At 40.5% G+C, this 12585-nt stretch overlaps 2 protein-coding genes across 2 annotated transcripts; one reads left to right on the top strand and one right to left on the bottom strand.

Annotated features, from left to right (window-relative positions):
- Nucleotides 1-1523: 1523 nt before the first annotated feature.
- LOC140778572 (kinetochore protein NDC80 homolog) lies at nt 1524-6778 on the bottom strand. Its single transcript, XM_073123364.1, has 4 exons — nt 5512-6778; nt 4000-4246; nt 2044-2190; nt 1524-1967 (listed from the first exon to the last, which is right to left on the bottom strand). The coding sequence occupies exons 1-4, from the start codon at nt 6639-6641 to the stop codon at nt 1713-1715; spliced, it is 1779 nt and encodes a 592-aa protein (XP_072979465.1). The 5' UTR covers nt 6642-6778; the 3' UTR covers nt 1524-1712.
- Nucleotides 6779-7520: 742 nt separating this feature from the next.
- Nucleotides 7521-12470, top strand: LOC140779424 (mitogen-activated protein kinase kinase kinase 1-like). Its single transcript, XM_073124482.1, has 8 exons — nt 7521-8246; nt 8319-8403; nt 8498-8560; nt 9045-9202; nt 9666-9741; nt 9849-9908; nt 10805-10909; nt 12004-12470. Exons 1-8 carry the CDS (start codon nt 7567-7569, stop codon nt 12160-12162), a joined length of 1386 nt encoding a protein of 461 aa, XP_072980583.1. The 5' UTR covers nt 7521-7566; the 3' UTR covers nt 12163-12470.
- The last annotated feature ends 115 nt before the right edge of the window (nt 12471-12585 follow it).

The raw sequence follows: 12585 nt of genomic DNA on the forward strand, positions 1-12585 counted from the left end.
GGCACTAATGCTAGTTTCGACGTATTAGGTGGGACTTTTTTTTTTGTGACAAAAGGTTAGGTGGGACTTCACATCCATAAATTGTGACAATTTTCTTCGTAACTCCAGTTCATATATCATTGAGCAAGATCACTTAAATCTATCCATGGATGTTAGATCATGGGATGAGGGAAATATTGATGAAGAATTTGCTATAATAAAAGTGCTCTAAATTTTGGGGGAATATAGAACAGTAATTACTCCTGCACGGGAAATACCTGCCACCTCATCAGGGTGTTCCGGAGAACACGTCGGCTAACAGTCCGCTATTAGGGCAATCTCCGATCACCGCCGTCCAATGCCGCCGATCGACGGCCGGATCAGTCGTCCAGGCGGGACAAGCAGTATCGGTGTCAGCGAGAGCGTAGGGTCGGGAAATGCAACAGCCCGCATAACAAGATGGGAAAAAAGAAGCCGCGCATTAATACGACGCAGACGCTTCGAAGAGCCCTCGGCCCGAGTCAACCACCCACTCATCGCCTCGGAAGACGGGAGGAGAGTGATCGACGGTCGGGATCCGATCGTCGCCTTACACACCCACGTGGCCCGGAAGTAATATGGCGCTCGTGAGAAGAGCGGGCGCGATCACCGAGGCAGACTGGAGAACAACGTGGCCTGGACAAGGGGACGACAGGCCCACGTGGATGGAGTCAGATGTCTGACATGGTTCTACGTGTCGTCGTGCTATTAGTTGGGTTGTCGTTGGCACAGGCAGGATACAATTATGGGGTCATGATGTGTGCTTGATTAGGTGGGTATTGGTGAACACCGGATTTCTCGTAGCAGGACAGATGATGCTCGTTACGTAAATTATTTTAGTTCCCGCATAGGGGATGGCATATTGGTCTATGCGATTCATAAATCAGCTCTCCAGGGATTCCAAGGTTGAGAGTAAGATGATGATGCATAGAAAAGTTGTACATCCACCTTACGTTAGGAAAATGTAGTGGTATCGCCGTCTTTAAGGTATTTACTTAGTTGCAGTCGTGGACCTCTTAGTGCTTTGACCTCGGAGAAGGAAAACAAATGGCCCCTGCTTACTAATAATACCTGGGAAAATTTGCCGATTGGACGCGACTGAACTAAATCCTGCCCCTTGTTTGGCCTTGTTCGCGTTTAAAGCATTGAGAATCGGATCAAAAAGGACACCCTTTTAATAAGGAAATTTTGTTGAAAGTTGTAATGATTATTAGAAGTTCAAGCAGCAGCCAAGAAAGAGAGGAGAATATAAAGAGAACCGATAAATGAGGGTTGAATATGGAGGCTTGAGCATCGAACAGTGCAGAACCAAGACATATCGAAGCAATCTCACTCTTCTGATATGATAACCTGGGCATATATCCAAATGCCAATCTTTCCCTACGAGTACAAATATCCTCAGCCCACGGGCTTACAGATCATTAAAGAGTAGCAAACTAAAGCATCGATTAGTACTTGGTAGGGCAACAAGCTTTCAAAAAAAATAATCAGGAGAAGAGATCGAAAACTTTAAACAAAGATAGAGAGACAGCACAATATTTTTAAACTGTACAGCCTACAAGTGATACACAAACTGCTACGTACATGCTATCGGAATCAGCAGCAGACTTAACAAAATCATACAGGCCACAGTTTGCAGGGAGCTGAAGTAAATTGATATAAGAAATTATTTATGACAGATAGTGCAAGGACTTTCAGTTTGGCGAAGGGATGCGTGCTCGTTTTAGACGAGCAAGGCTCAAAGTGGAATCACTAGAGACCAATTTTGCTGACAAGGAAGCCACAATGTCGACAGTTTCAGATAAATCTGATTTCACTCCAGCGACCATGGACTCCATGAATTCTTTATACTCAGATACAGAATCGATCAATGCCAAGAGCTCGCAAGCACACACCTGTGTTGCTTCATCGCTTTCCCTTGCAGCATCCTGAAGCTTTTGTTCTGAGTTCTGAGGATATAGTGGATTAGCCAGTAATATCATTGTGGGAGTATCTTCAATTAGAAAAGATACAAAAGAAAGTTACCCTTAAATATTCCTCTGCTTCTTTTTCCACAATAACAAGCTGATGTTCTTTCCTTGCTGTTTCCTCTTTCATTTTTTCAGACTCTGCTGCACATCTAGATCCACCATCCTCTGTTTCACTCTTTACTGTACTAATGCGAGCATCAATCTGAAAAATGTATAGCAGAAGCAGTTAGAAATTCCCAATAAAGGATGAGAATTGCATCCTGTGATAACAGGAAACAGCTTTGCTTTGCAAGATAGATCTAATATAAATTGCAAGTGTCGTCAGGTAAATCATTTACAAAAATTATTTATCGTGCTTTACATGCTAAAGAAATAAAGAAATGAAAAAGTTCTTCAGCACTCAGGCTGTCAGGCATAGAAAAATTACAGACAGCCTAGAAAAATAACAGAAGCACCAAGAATTTCAGTCTGAAAGTTTAAGTGGGTAAACAGTCATCAACTATTTGAAATTTCACTTATTGTTTGAATAATGACAATGATTACAATAATAATAGTAATAATAAAAGTAATAATAATAATAATAATAATAATAATAATAATAATAATAATAAACCAAGTCAATCATTTATTTTGTGTGCTGAATAATGTAGTCTACAGTCTGAGGTAACTAGGCTCCATACTCCATATGTAACAGATGGCGTAATGTTGCCGCATGCAAGTGTACAACAGGAAACACATTTTCACATGCTCAAAGCCTCAAATGCCAACACCAAAATTTGACCATGGAATAATACGCACAGAAAGGATAGCGAGAGTCCTGCCAATGAAGGTATGGATTAGGCAAGATGTACACACACTACTTTGTTCCCCCAGAGGAGGGCAAAAAAATTAGATTCCCAAAGTGTTTTTATTTGTACTGCTATCCAAAGACACAAAAATGGAAACAACAGCAACAAGCAATACATCTGTCTTACAGCTAATAGCAACCATCAGAATAATTTAAAAGTCATAAAAGGCCCGCTGGACTAACTTATTTTGAAGCAGAAAACTGTCTCTGAAGCTCTCTGGAAGCATGCTGCGTGGTCAAAACTTCAGATCTTACAGAAGACTTTCACAGCCTTCTGAACCTTCATGTTACATTGTTTAAACATAGAATTGCAGAGTCTCTAACTGCATTCTTGCAAATAACACAGAAGTGCACCCATGAGCTTGCATTGTAATTCTTGATTTTTCCCAACCACTCCAGTCCTACAGAAAGGACTCAAGGAGCAGCTTTTTCTTGATCGATCAACTTACATGCTTGACCGCTTACACCAGATAACTTAGAATAAACCCTAATATAATGCGTGCTGGAATTGTAAGATTCTATAAGCTAACTTTCTTGTTCAAAGGGCCAGTTACCTTACCAAGCTCAGTTAAATGTTTGCACATTTACAATCAATTATTATGCATTTACGTTACAGTATAATGTATTATACAATGGAAAACAGAACATTCACTCAAGCAACCATACATATCACAATGAATTTTATAGGGGAAAATGACATGTAGAGAGAGAAAAAGGAGAATAATAGACTACCTTCAAATGGCCAATAATAGACTAACTTCAAAATTCAAACAATTTAGTGCTTTTATTAGCATAAAAAGTGCTGCTCCTATTTGTAGCAGAGTGCAGACATTGCAAAAAAAAAGACCATTGTTTTCACAGAGGTACCAAAAGTAATCAGCTTCCAACATCGGATATCATCAGAATTGGAATGTCTCTTGAATTTAGACGCTTTTTATTTGTTCTACAGAACAAGTGCTTTGTTGGCTATAGACTAAGACCTTGTGGGTTACAATAGTTATCAACTAGCTACATGAAGTGCTACAATTTCACAATGGCGAGAGTCCTTATTTGCTAAAATTCATCATTCAGAAAACGGAAATAGTAAGGATATATGGATAAAAGGGAATACTCAACTGCATGAATTTGTATATAGGAAAAGATAAGCTATTACAAGTGACTCACCTCATCAATATAAGTCTGAAGAGCTGTACTGCAGTTACTCTTCTCCTCTAGTATTTTAGCATTTTCTCGTGTTTGCTGCTGTAGGGAAATTGATTCCTCGAGCTTTGAAACAGATACCTTCTTGCTATCTTCAGTCACAGCATTGAGTGCAGGTTTCAGAATAGTTTTATAATCAACGCCTATTACTTCAGCCGGAGAAGATCCTTGAGCATTTAGCACATATTGAAAATCCGTTCCAAGCTTTAACCTGAGAAATTGATTTTGAGAAATTGATAAAAAATTAGCTCCTTAGAAGAAGTTAAGTTGAAACTAAATAAATGCAGATCTGAAAAAGGCAAAACAACACTAATCTGAAATTGACTTTTGAGGCACCTTTCTCTACACTCTTTGTTCCCCTAGTAAATATGAAACCAACAACACTTTCTCACTGCAATATCTAATAGTTGCTACTTAAGGCTTTACTATTATAGCCAATTTTACCAATTCTTTTTGACAGACTCTTCTCCACATTAACTCTAAATCCCTTCCCTAGGAGTCATATATCAACCTCCTGAGAAACTCATTTCCTGATGCCCTTACAATGTCAACAGATGTCAGTGTCTTTCTCCTTGATATGTGCCACTCTTGTGCTTGCTCCAACATACTAAATCCTCAATGTCGTCAATGTACCCCATTTTATGACAAATGTTATCTTTCTAATTGTTCTTTACTTGTTTAAACTGTAAATCTCCATCGTTCTCACCCAGATGCCTATTTTAGCCAAATAAGGTTGAATGCTCTGTTGCTGCATTTCCTTCAAAAAGTCTGACCACTTCTAGACTTCCAGTATCAATACTGTACTACTGATAAGAAATCCCAACTATTCCATTAGCTGATCAGCAACCTTTATCTCTTATACATAAACAATCAAATAGTATTATTTGATTATTTCTTCAGAGATACTTCATATCTGCCACATTCTTCTAAATATTTTGAAGTCTTACTCCATAAATATGCATATACCTCTACAGGGTGACTTCCAATATTCAGAAAAAACCTAATGCCAAGAAGGATAGTTTTTTTTTTTCAACTAACCAGCTGCAAAGCAATCAAGAAGAAGAGAAAATTTTACAAGTCAATTAAAAGGCAAATAAAGAAGAAAGATTCTCTCAATCATTATATGTTTGACAATTTAATCCACGAAATAGATTTGAATCTCAAATTGTGACATAAGTTTTATGATCCCTCCAGGACTATAGACATTCTTTTATATAATGTTGTTTCTTTTACTATTAGTTGCCTTGAAATACTGAAAAGCCACAAGAGAAATCACCCATAAAGTATGTCATATGGATTGAGTATAAGAATATAGTTAGCAGTGAATGAACCTATCCACAGGATGAAAATATGAGGAAAAAAGGATTAGCTTTCTATTCAGTTGGCATTCTTCGGTGTAACTGCTTGACAAGAGTAGAATATCTGCATATTAAGCAATATTTCAATAGCGAAGGAAGAGAAAGAAGGTATATTTACTTTCTACTAGCCTGGTTGCACTGCTGCACGAGCACCTCGAGTTCATCCATCTTCCGCGTAATGCTTGCCTCGAGCTCCCACGCCTTTTCCTCCAAGGCCGCTCTCCCAGTCTCTGCCTCCGCCACATCCCTCTCCACCGCCTGTAGCTCCCTCTTCATCCTCTCTGCGTCCCTCACATTCACCGCCTGCCCCTCGACCCTCTTCTTCAACTCCTCATTCTCCTCGCACAGCCTCCGGCTCTCCCTCTCCTTCGCATCCAGCTCCTTCTCCAAATCCCCAACTGCCTCCTCCATCCCCGCCAATTTCCCTCCCCAGCTCTCCACCACCGCCTGGAACTTCTTAACATCTTCCACAAGCACGCTCCGCTCGCTCTCAAGCGCTTCGCGCCGCGAAGGGCCGGCCTTGACGGCGCGCACCCTCGCCTCGAGATCCGCGGCCTCTTTCTCAAGCTTATCCGCGGACGCCGCAGCGGCGGCGGCGTGGCTACGGGCCTTGGAGAGGTATTCTTCATCGAGATCGGCGACGGCGTCATCGTCGCCGGAGATGAAGAGGGAGTAGCTCTGGTTGATGTAGAGGAGGAGGTCGTTGGTGGAATTGGAGGAGGGAGAGTTCAAGAAGTGGTCGGAGACCCGCGCGAGCTGGGTGAGCCAGTGGAGAGCGGAGAGGAGCGGCGGCCATGAGTGGGGTGTGCCGGGGGCCTTGAGAGCGGACCGGGTGAGCTTCAGCGGGCAGTGGAGGAGTCGGAGGAGATGGAGGACCTCGTCGTCGAGGGGCTTGTCGGAGGAGACGGGGAAACCGAGGCGGGAGAGGAGGAGGCGGAAGGAGTCGGAGATGTCGCGGGCAGAGGGGAGAGGAGGGCGGAGGGTGAAAGGGGCGGAGAGGGAGGAGAGGTAGGAGTTGACTGCGCGTAGGGCCGCGGATTGGGAGGATCGATCGGAGAGGAAGAGGTGGGACGCGGAGGTAGTGGAAGGTCGGCCGCCAGCGGAGCTACAGAGACTGCTGACGTCCGAATCGCGGCGGGAGAGGCCAACGGCGGCGGCGACGGAGACGTCGAAGGAGGATGTGCGGTCGACGACGGGATGAGGGAGAGAGGATTTCGGAAAGCGACGCCGGCCACCGGCGCCCCGCATCGTGATCTATCTCGAGATTTGGGTGGTTTCCCGCTTTGGCGAGAGGAGGTTTGGGTGGGTTTTTTTGGGGTTTGAAATTGGTGGAGGCCGCCCTTCGATTTGATGGGTTGCATAAGAGAACCGAGGGTACACGTGGGCGACGGCATCAAGCGACATGTAAGAAGTGGATGGAGGAGTATAGGCCTGACGTTAAATAAGACTATGGACTTGGGCTTCAAACGTTGTAGGCCCATTAGATGTTATATTATATGACGTGCGGTATTATTAAAACCAGTAGTCAACCAATCAACAATTCAACATGCAACAGCGTGACGGCCGAGGACTCATCCAACGGCTTATGACATTGGCATTGACCCTCTCCTCCATCTCCACCTTCCACGATAATTCGCCGCCACTCTCAACATTAGAGTTGTTGACTAAGCTTATCCTCCTCTTAATTTTATTTAGCAAAATAGATTAATGCTAAAAAAGATCTTTTTTTTTATTAGCTCAGTATTTATATTATAAAATCGCAAATAAAACATTAAATTGATCAATGTTTTACTTACAAGTTAAACATTAAATGTTCATTAATTTTCTTTTCATAAGGTATAAATATAATTATAGTTTATGTAATAATTAAATTCAGAAAACTAAGTTCATACCGTACTTTTGATATGCGTTAGTTTACCGCACTAAAAATACTGATAAAGTTAATACTTCATTAGTTTATAAAGAAGATGTTGAATTGCTGAGTTCATTCTCTAACTAAAATCCCGATCAGTTTAGCATTTTACGACATAAAATTTGGGGGAAAAAAAAACATTATGGCCGTCAGATATCGACGAAATTAAGAAGTCAAACCCTCTGACTTTTTCTCTATAAAATCGAAAACCTAACTTCTCCTCCTCCTCCTCCTTCAACGGAAGCATTAGAATCCTTGGAGATGGACCCGAAGATAACTTCAAGCCAAAGGCGGAGGCTGGAGCGGCGGAACGCGATCAAGAACGTGGAGTACGAAGTCTCGTCGGATAAACCACATCATCTCGACTTCTCCAAAACCAGCTTCCGGATCCGTGGCGGCGTGGCCGGCGAGGTCGACCTCCTCTGCCGAACCCTCGGCCTCACCGGCCCCGAGGAGTTCGCTGTCCCCGCCTCCACGTGGGCTGTTCTCAAATCCCATTCTGACGTCGCTCCTCCTACTCCTCCTACTCCTCCAAAATCTACCACCAATTACGACAGTGGACGCGATTTGGAGGACGACCACCCCCTAATCGTTGAATCGACGGTTGGAATTGAGCAGAATTCTCGGTTTTCTTTCGAATCCCAGCAGGATGAGGAGGCTGGAGAAAATTATAGCGAAGAAGTTGTTCAGGAAGAAGAGGAGAAGGGGATGAGATTGGGCGAGACGGCAAGAGGTCTTACGGAATCGACGTCCAATTACACAAGGATTTCATCAGAAATTGTATTGGATTCACCCCGAGAAGTTTCGTCTGCAGAAAGGGATGAAGAAGGAATCATTTCCATTTCACCCAATGGGAGTTTCAAGAGGACGATCACATCATGGATAAGAGGTCATCGCCTTGGAAGTGGATCTTTTGGAACGGTGTATGAGGCGATCAGCGAGTAAGTAACCACCTCTTTATTTGGATTCCTATCTTCCATATTGCTAAGTTCTTACTAACCTCATCTTTGCAGTGATGGATTCTTTTTCGCAGTCAAAGAAGTATCCTTGCTTGACCAAGGAAGCAATGCGAAACAATGCATTTTTCAATTAGAGCAGGTATTATTATGAGTAATGTTAAATGGCTCTTGAAGAAACATTTCTGTTCTCTTCCTTATTTTTTTCCCCTCTGATGTTAAGCTTATGATTGCAGGAGATCTCGCTTTTAAGTCGTTTTGAACATGAGAACATTGTTCAATATTTTGGATCAGACAAGGTATTCTGCATTGTTATTTACAAATGTTTCCTACTTGCGGTGATACTGAACCAGAAGTGACTTTTAGATTATTATAACATGTTTCTTCTCTTGAATTTTTTTATTACCTCAAATGTTGAAGGAGCAACTTTTTCCAGGCACTGTTTAACAATTGGCATAAAAATATCTTATAGTGACTAAAACCATAAAGTATGGTCTTTCCATACAACTGAATAGGAGCTTAGGTTGTGTTTATCTGCTTTCATATATTCTATAAACATATTTGCTTGCCAACTATTATTCTAATACATAAAAGGTAGTATTGTCTATCCATAGTACAATTGATGACTCTTCATCATCTTGTAATATAGTCATAGCATAGAGAAATTTCTTTTATTTAGCCTTTTATTCACCTCACTCTATCTGATCTTGCCAAAAAGAACTTTTGTTTACTCTTACCTTGCTTATATTTCATTGAAATAACTGACAAGAGATTATTTTGTAGGAAGAAGCAAAATTGTACATCTTCCTTGAACTTGTTACTCAGGGTTCTTTGGCTTCTCTGTATCAGAAGTATCATTTGCAAGATTCACAAGTATCTGCATACACAAGGCAGATTCTAAATGGGTTGAAATTTCTACATGAACAGAATGTGGTGCACAGGTGAGGTGCTTCATTTGGTACATCCCATGGACTTCATTGTACAAATATCTTGCATTATTTTACACCTTTATTTCAGATAGGAGGGTGGTTTTAAAATATCAATTGCATGATGACATGTAGCACTTTGATAATTAGCATGTTGTTAGAGTTGTATTCATTAGAAGTAAAATATTTGATTGAGTGGTGTTTATATATTCACAAATGCATCAATATGTAGACCAGAAGTTTCATCAGGAAACATGGTAATGTCCCCTAATGGCTACATTATGTGTGCAATATCAATTCATCTTCCCTGTCTTCTAGAAGGAAATGGAAATTCCCTTTTGGTACACTTTCTTGAATAACATAAGATATGATTCAACTTTTCTAGTTCAAAACTCCACACTTTTGTTGGTTCTTATGTTTCTTTGAGCATAAGAGTATGCTGCTCCTGGAGAATTAATATTTTTAAGCCTCCTTGCAGAGACATCAAATGTGCAAATATATTGGTTGATGCAAAGGGATCTGTCAAACTTGCAGATTTTGGATTGGCAAAGGAGGTCCCATTTTTTTTCACTTCTTTTGTACATTCAGTTTTTATGCATTTGGGAGCGAGATTGTGAATTAGTTTTAACTACTTAATTCCTATATATTACTTCTTTTTCAGTTGACTATACTGAATGGAGCAAAATCTTGCAAGGGAACTGTATATTGGATGGCGCCAGAAGTAAGCTACGCTACTATTTTATGTACTTTGGTATCTCACTTTAACAAATACGAGACAACTCTAACATTAGGATTGATAATACCAAGAAACTTATAACATAAATAAGTGTTATCAGGCAAAACTGTTGGGAGCTGGGACTGCATAAAATTAAATTTTATACTATTGGGGTTTTAGGGAAATACACTTAGATTCCTCTCTTTTGAGTATTGCAAGGTTGAAAGTAAAATAAATTTTGCTGAAAAGGTTTTGAGAAGATGGAAAACTCAGAAGTCCTAAAAAGTTGAAAAGTGTGCAAGTCAGTAAATTTTCCATGTTTATTTTGGGAAAAAGTAGATAAGAAACAGACATCTCTGAATTTTGGCACGTCTTCTTGCCTCTTTCCATAAGCTGTGTTGCTTGATGCGATATTTCTTTATTTGCATCTCAGTCAATTTGATATGTTTAACTTCCCAGGATTAGTCACCAAATGTGCTGAAAGAATGAGAGATTTGCATGAGAAACTTCAATCACTTGCTCTCTAGTGGAGATTAATATGCTGGGGGAGCTTTCCTTGTTTGTATAGCTGAGGGTCTGAGACAATCTTTTGATGAATAGTTAGAATGGAAAATGGCCTTTCCTACCCAAAACAAGAGCAAGAACTAAAAATAAATCTGCACAAAGTCATGCATAGTGATTTGCTTAGATATTCCTTGCAAACCTGTGATCATATATGGTAGATCAACTGGGCAATCTAGTTAAGTCCCTTTTATATCTGAATACTTTAATCTTGAGTGTGAGTATGTTTGTGTTCAATGCTTCTTTCCAGCAATCCTTTATTATGTTGCACCAGTTTCCATGGTGGGAGTGGCAGTTGGACATAATCTGGAGTGTGATCTGATGAGAGGTTTAATTTACAGGTTGCTAAGACTAGACCATACGGGCCACCAGCTGATATATGGAGCCTTGGCTGCACTGTTTTGGAGATGTTAACTCGTCGTGTTCCTTATCCTGATGTTGAATGGGTGCGTAATCTCACTTTGAACTACAATATGTCTGTTTTTGGTTGAGCTGACATTACTCTTCTATAAGATTAAGAAGTCCATTTTAAGATAACCTAAAGAAGGGCAAGTAACAGCAGCCATGCCTTGTAGAATTCTAATCATGGTAGTTAGGTTTTTCTTTAAAGATTGAAATGTATTCTCCTAGTTGTTTCTGATTCATTCAAAGTCAAACTAAGGAATTTGAATATAGCCTGTAGGTGAAACCACCTTTACAAAGAAGACCTTTATCCCTTAAATCAAGAGATTCCCATTCTGGACCATGAAAGCGTGATGTAGACTATTGGTTGTGAGGAGCTCCTCCCGCAGGTGTCAGCTCACTTGTTCAATGAATCTGTCTTCTCATGGATAGTGCAAAAAACCTTTCTTCATTTTCTTGTCTTTCTGTCTTCTCGTGTGTCTACACAAGGTAGCATCAGCACAAATTTATGTCCCCACACTCTGTTTCTCAAAAATTGAAGGTTCTAGCAACCCACTAAAATTTCTCTCCTAGAGCAATCACCTCTGAGTATCATGGAACAGGTTAGCATGGAGATGCAGTAGCTCCTTCAAGCACTTGAATTTTGATCCGCATGAGCACCTGAAACTCTGGCAACTTTTATATATTCTATATCTTTTGCGTGTGCATAACTCTCTTGGTTTCCATCATTTTATGTTCACCCTTGCGAGTAACCATGATGCCCTTAAATATGTTTCACAATCTTCATGCTGATTTTACTATGCATTAGAAACTGTTGTTTCTAGTCTTTTTGATAATATATTAGCACTTGTTCGTTCAAATTGCACCAGCATTACCGATATAGTTTTGTAATTGTAGTAAACACGAAATTTTAGGTGAAGGCCTTTTTACCGGGATTTGTTGGACAGCTATGCATTGACCTCCACTTTACAGTTTGCTATTGCCTGCTTCACATTAGCCTTCAAGGAGTTAAAAGAAAATATATCATGAATCGTTTGATTATTTTCACCAGCATGACTATTTAGTACAACTTTGACATCTTTATTTATTTTAGTGCTGCAAGAAGCTCTAAATAACTATGGCCCTCTCCAATTTGCAGGCACAAGCTTTATTTAAAATTGGCCGGGGCGAACGACCACCTATACCCAACTCCTTGACAAGAGATGCCCGAGATTTTATACAACAGTGTGTACAGGTTAATCCAGACGATCGGCCCTCTGCTGCTCAGCTGTTGAAGCATCCATTCCTGAAGAGATAGCTTCCATCTTCAGCAGGCTCTGATGATCATTCATAGATTAATGAATATCTTACCACCACGCTGGTCAATATCAACTTGTACTCCATTGGTCTTTCTAGTAAATTTTTTTTTTAAAGTTTCATTGTGTTAGGACTTGGGAGATTATCCACAAGATAAAAACAAATAAGAGAACCTCCAAGGATGCAGTTCTTGGAGGTCTTTTCTTCTTCTGTCATTTTGTTCAAGGGCTCTGCCCATTGTTTTTCCAGCAAAAGAAAACTTGAATGTCTACCCCTTTGACATGTAAAATCTTCCAGTTTTGTGGGTCCTATGTGTGGCATTAGTATGCGTGTTCTTTGCAGGCACCAAAAGACAAACAATTAGTTCAACCAAGATGAGAAAAGAAGAAAGTTATGCATCCGGTCCATTTTATTCCGCAATAAT

Source organism: Typha angustifolia, chromosome 15 (assembly GCF_048772165.1).
Source record: "Typha angustifolia cultivar Huaian chromosome 15, ASM4877216v1, whole genome shotgun sequence".
NCBI lineage: Eukaryota > Viridiplantae > Streptophyta > Magnoliopsida > Poales > Typhaceae > Typha > Typha angustifolia.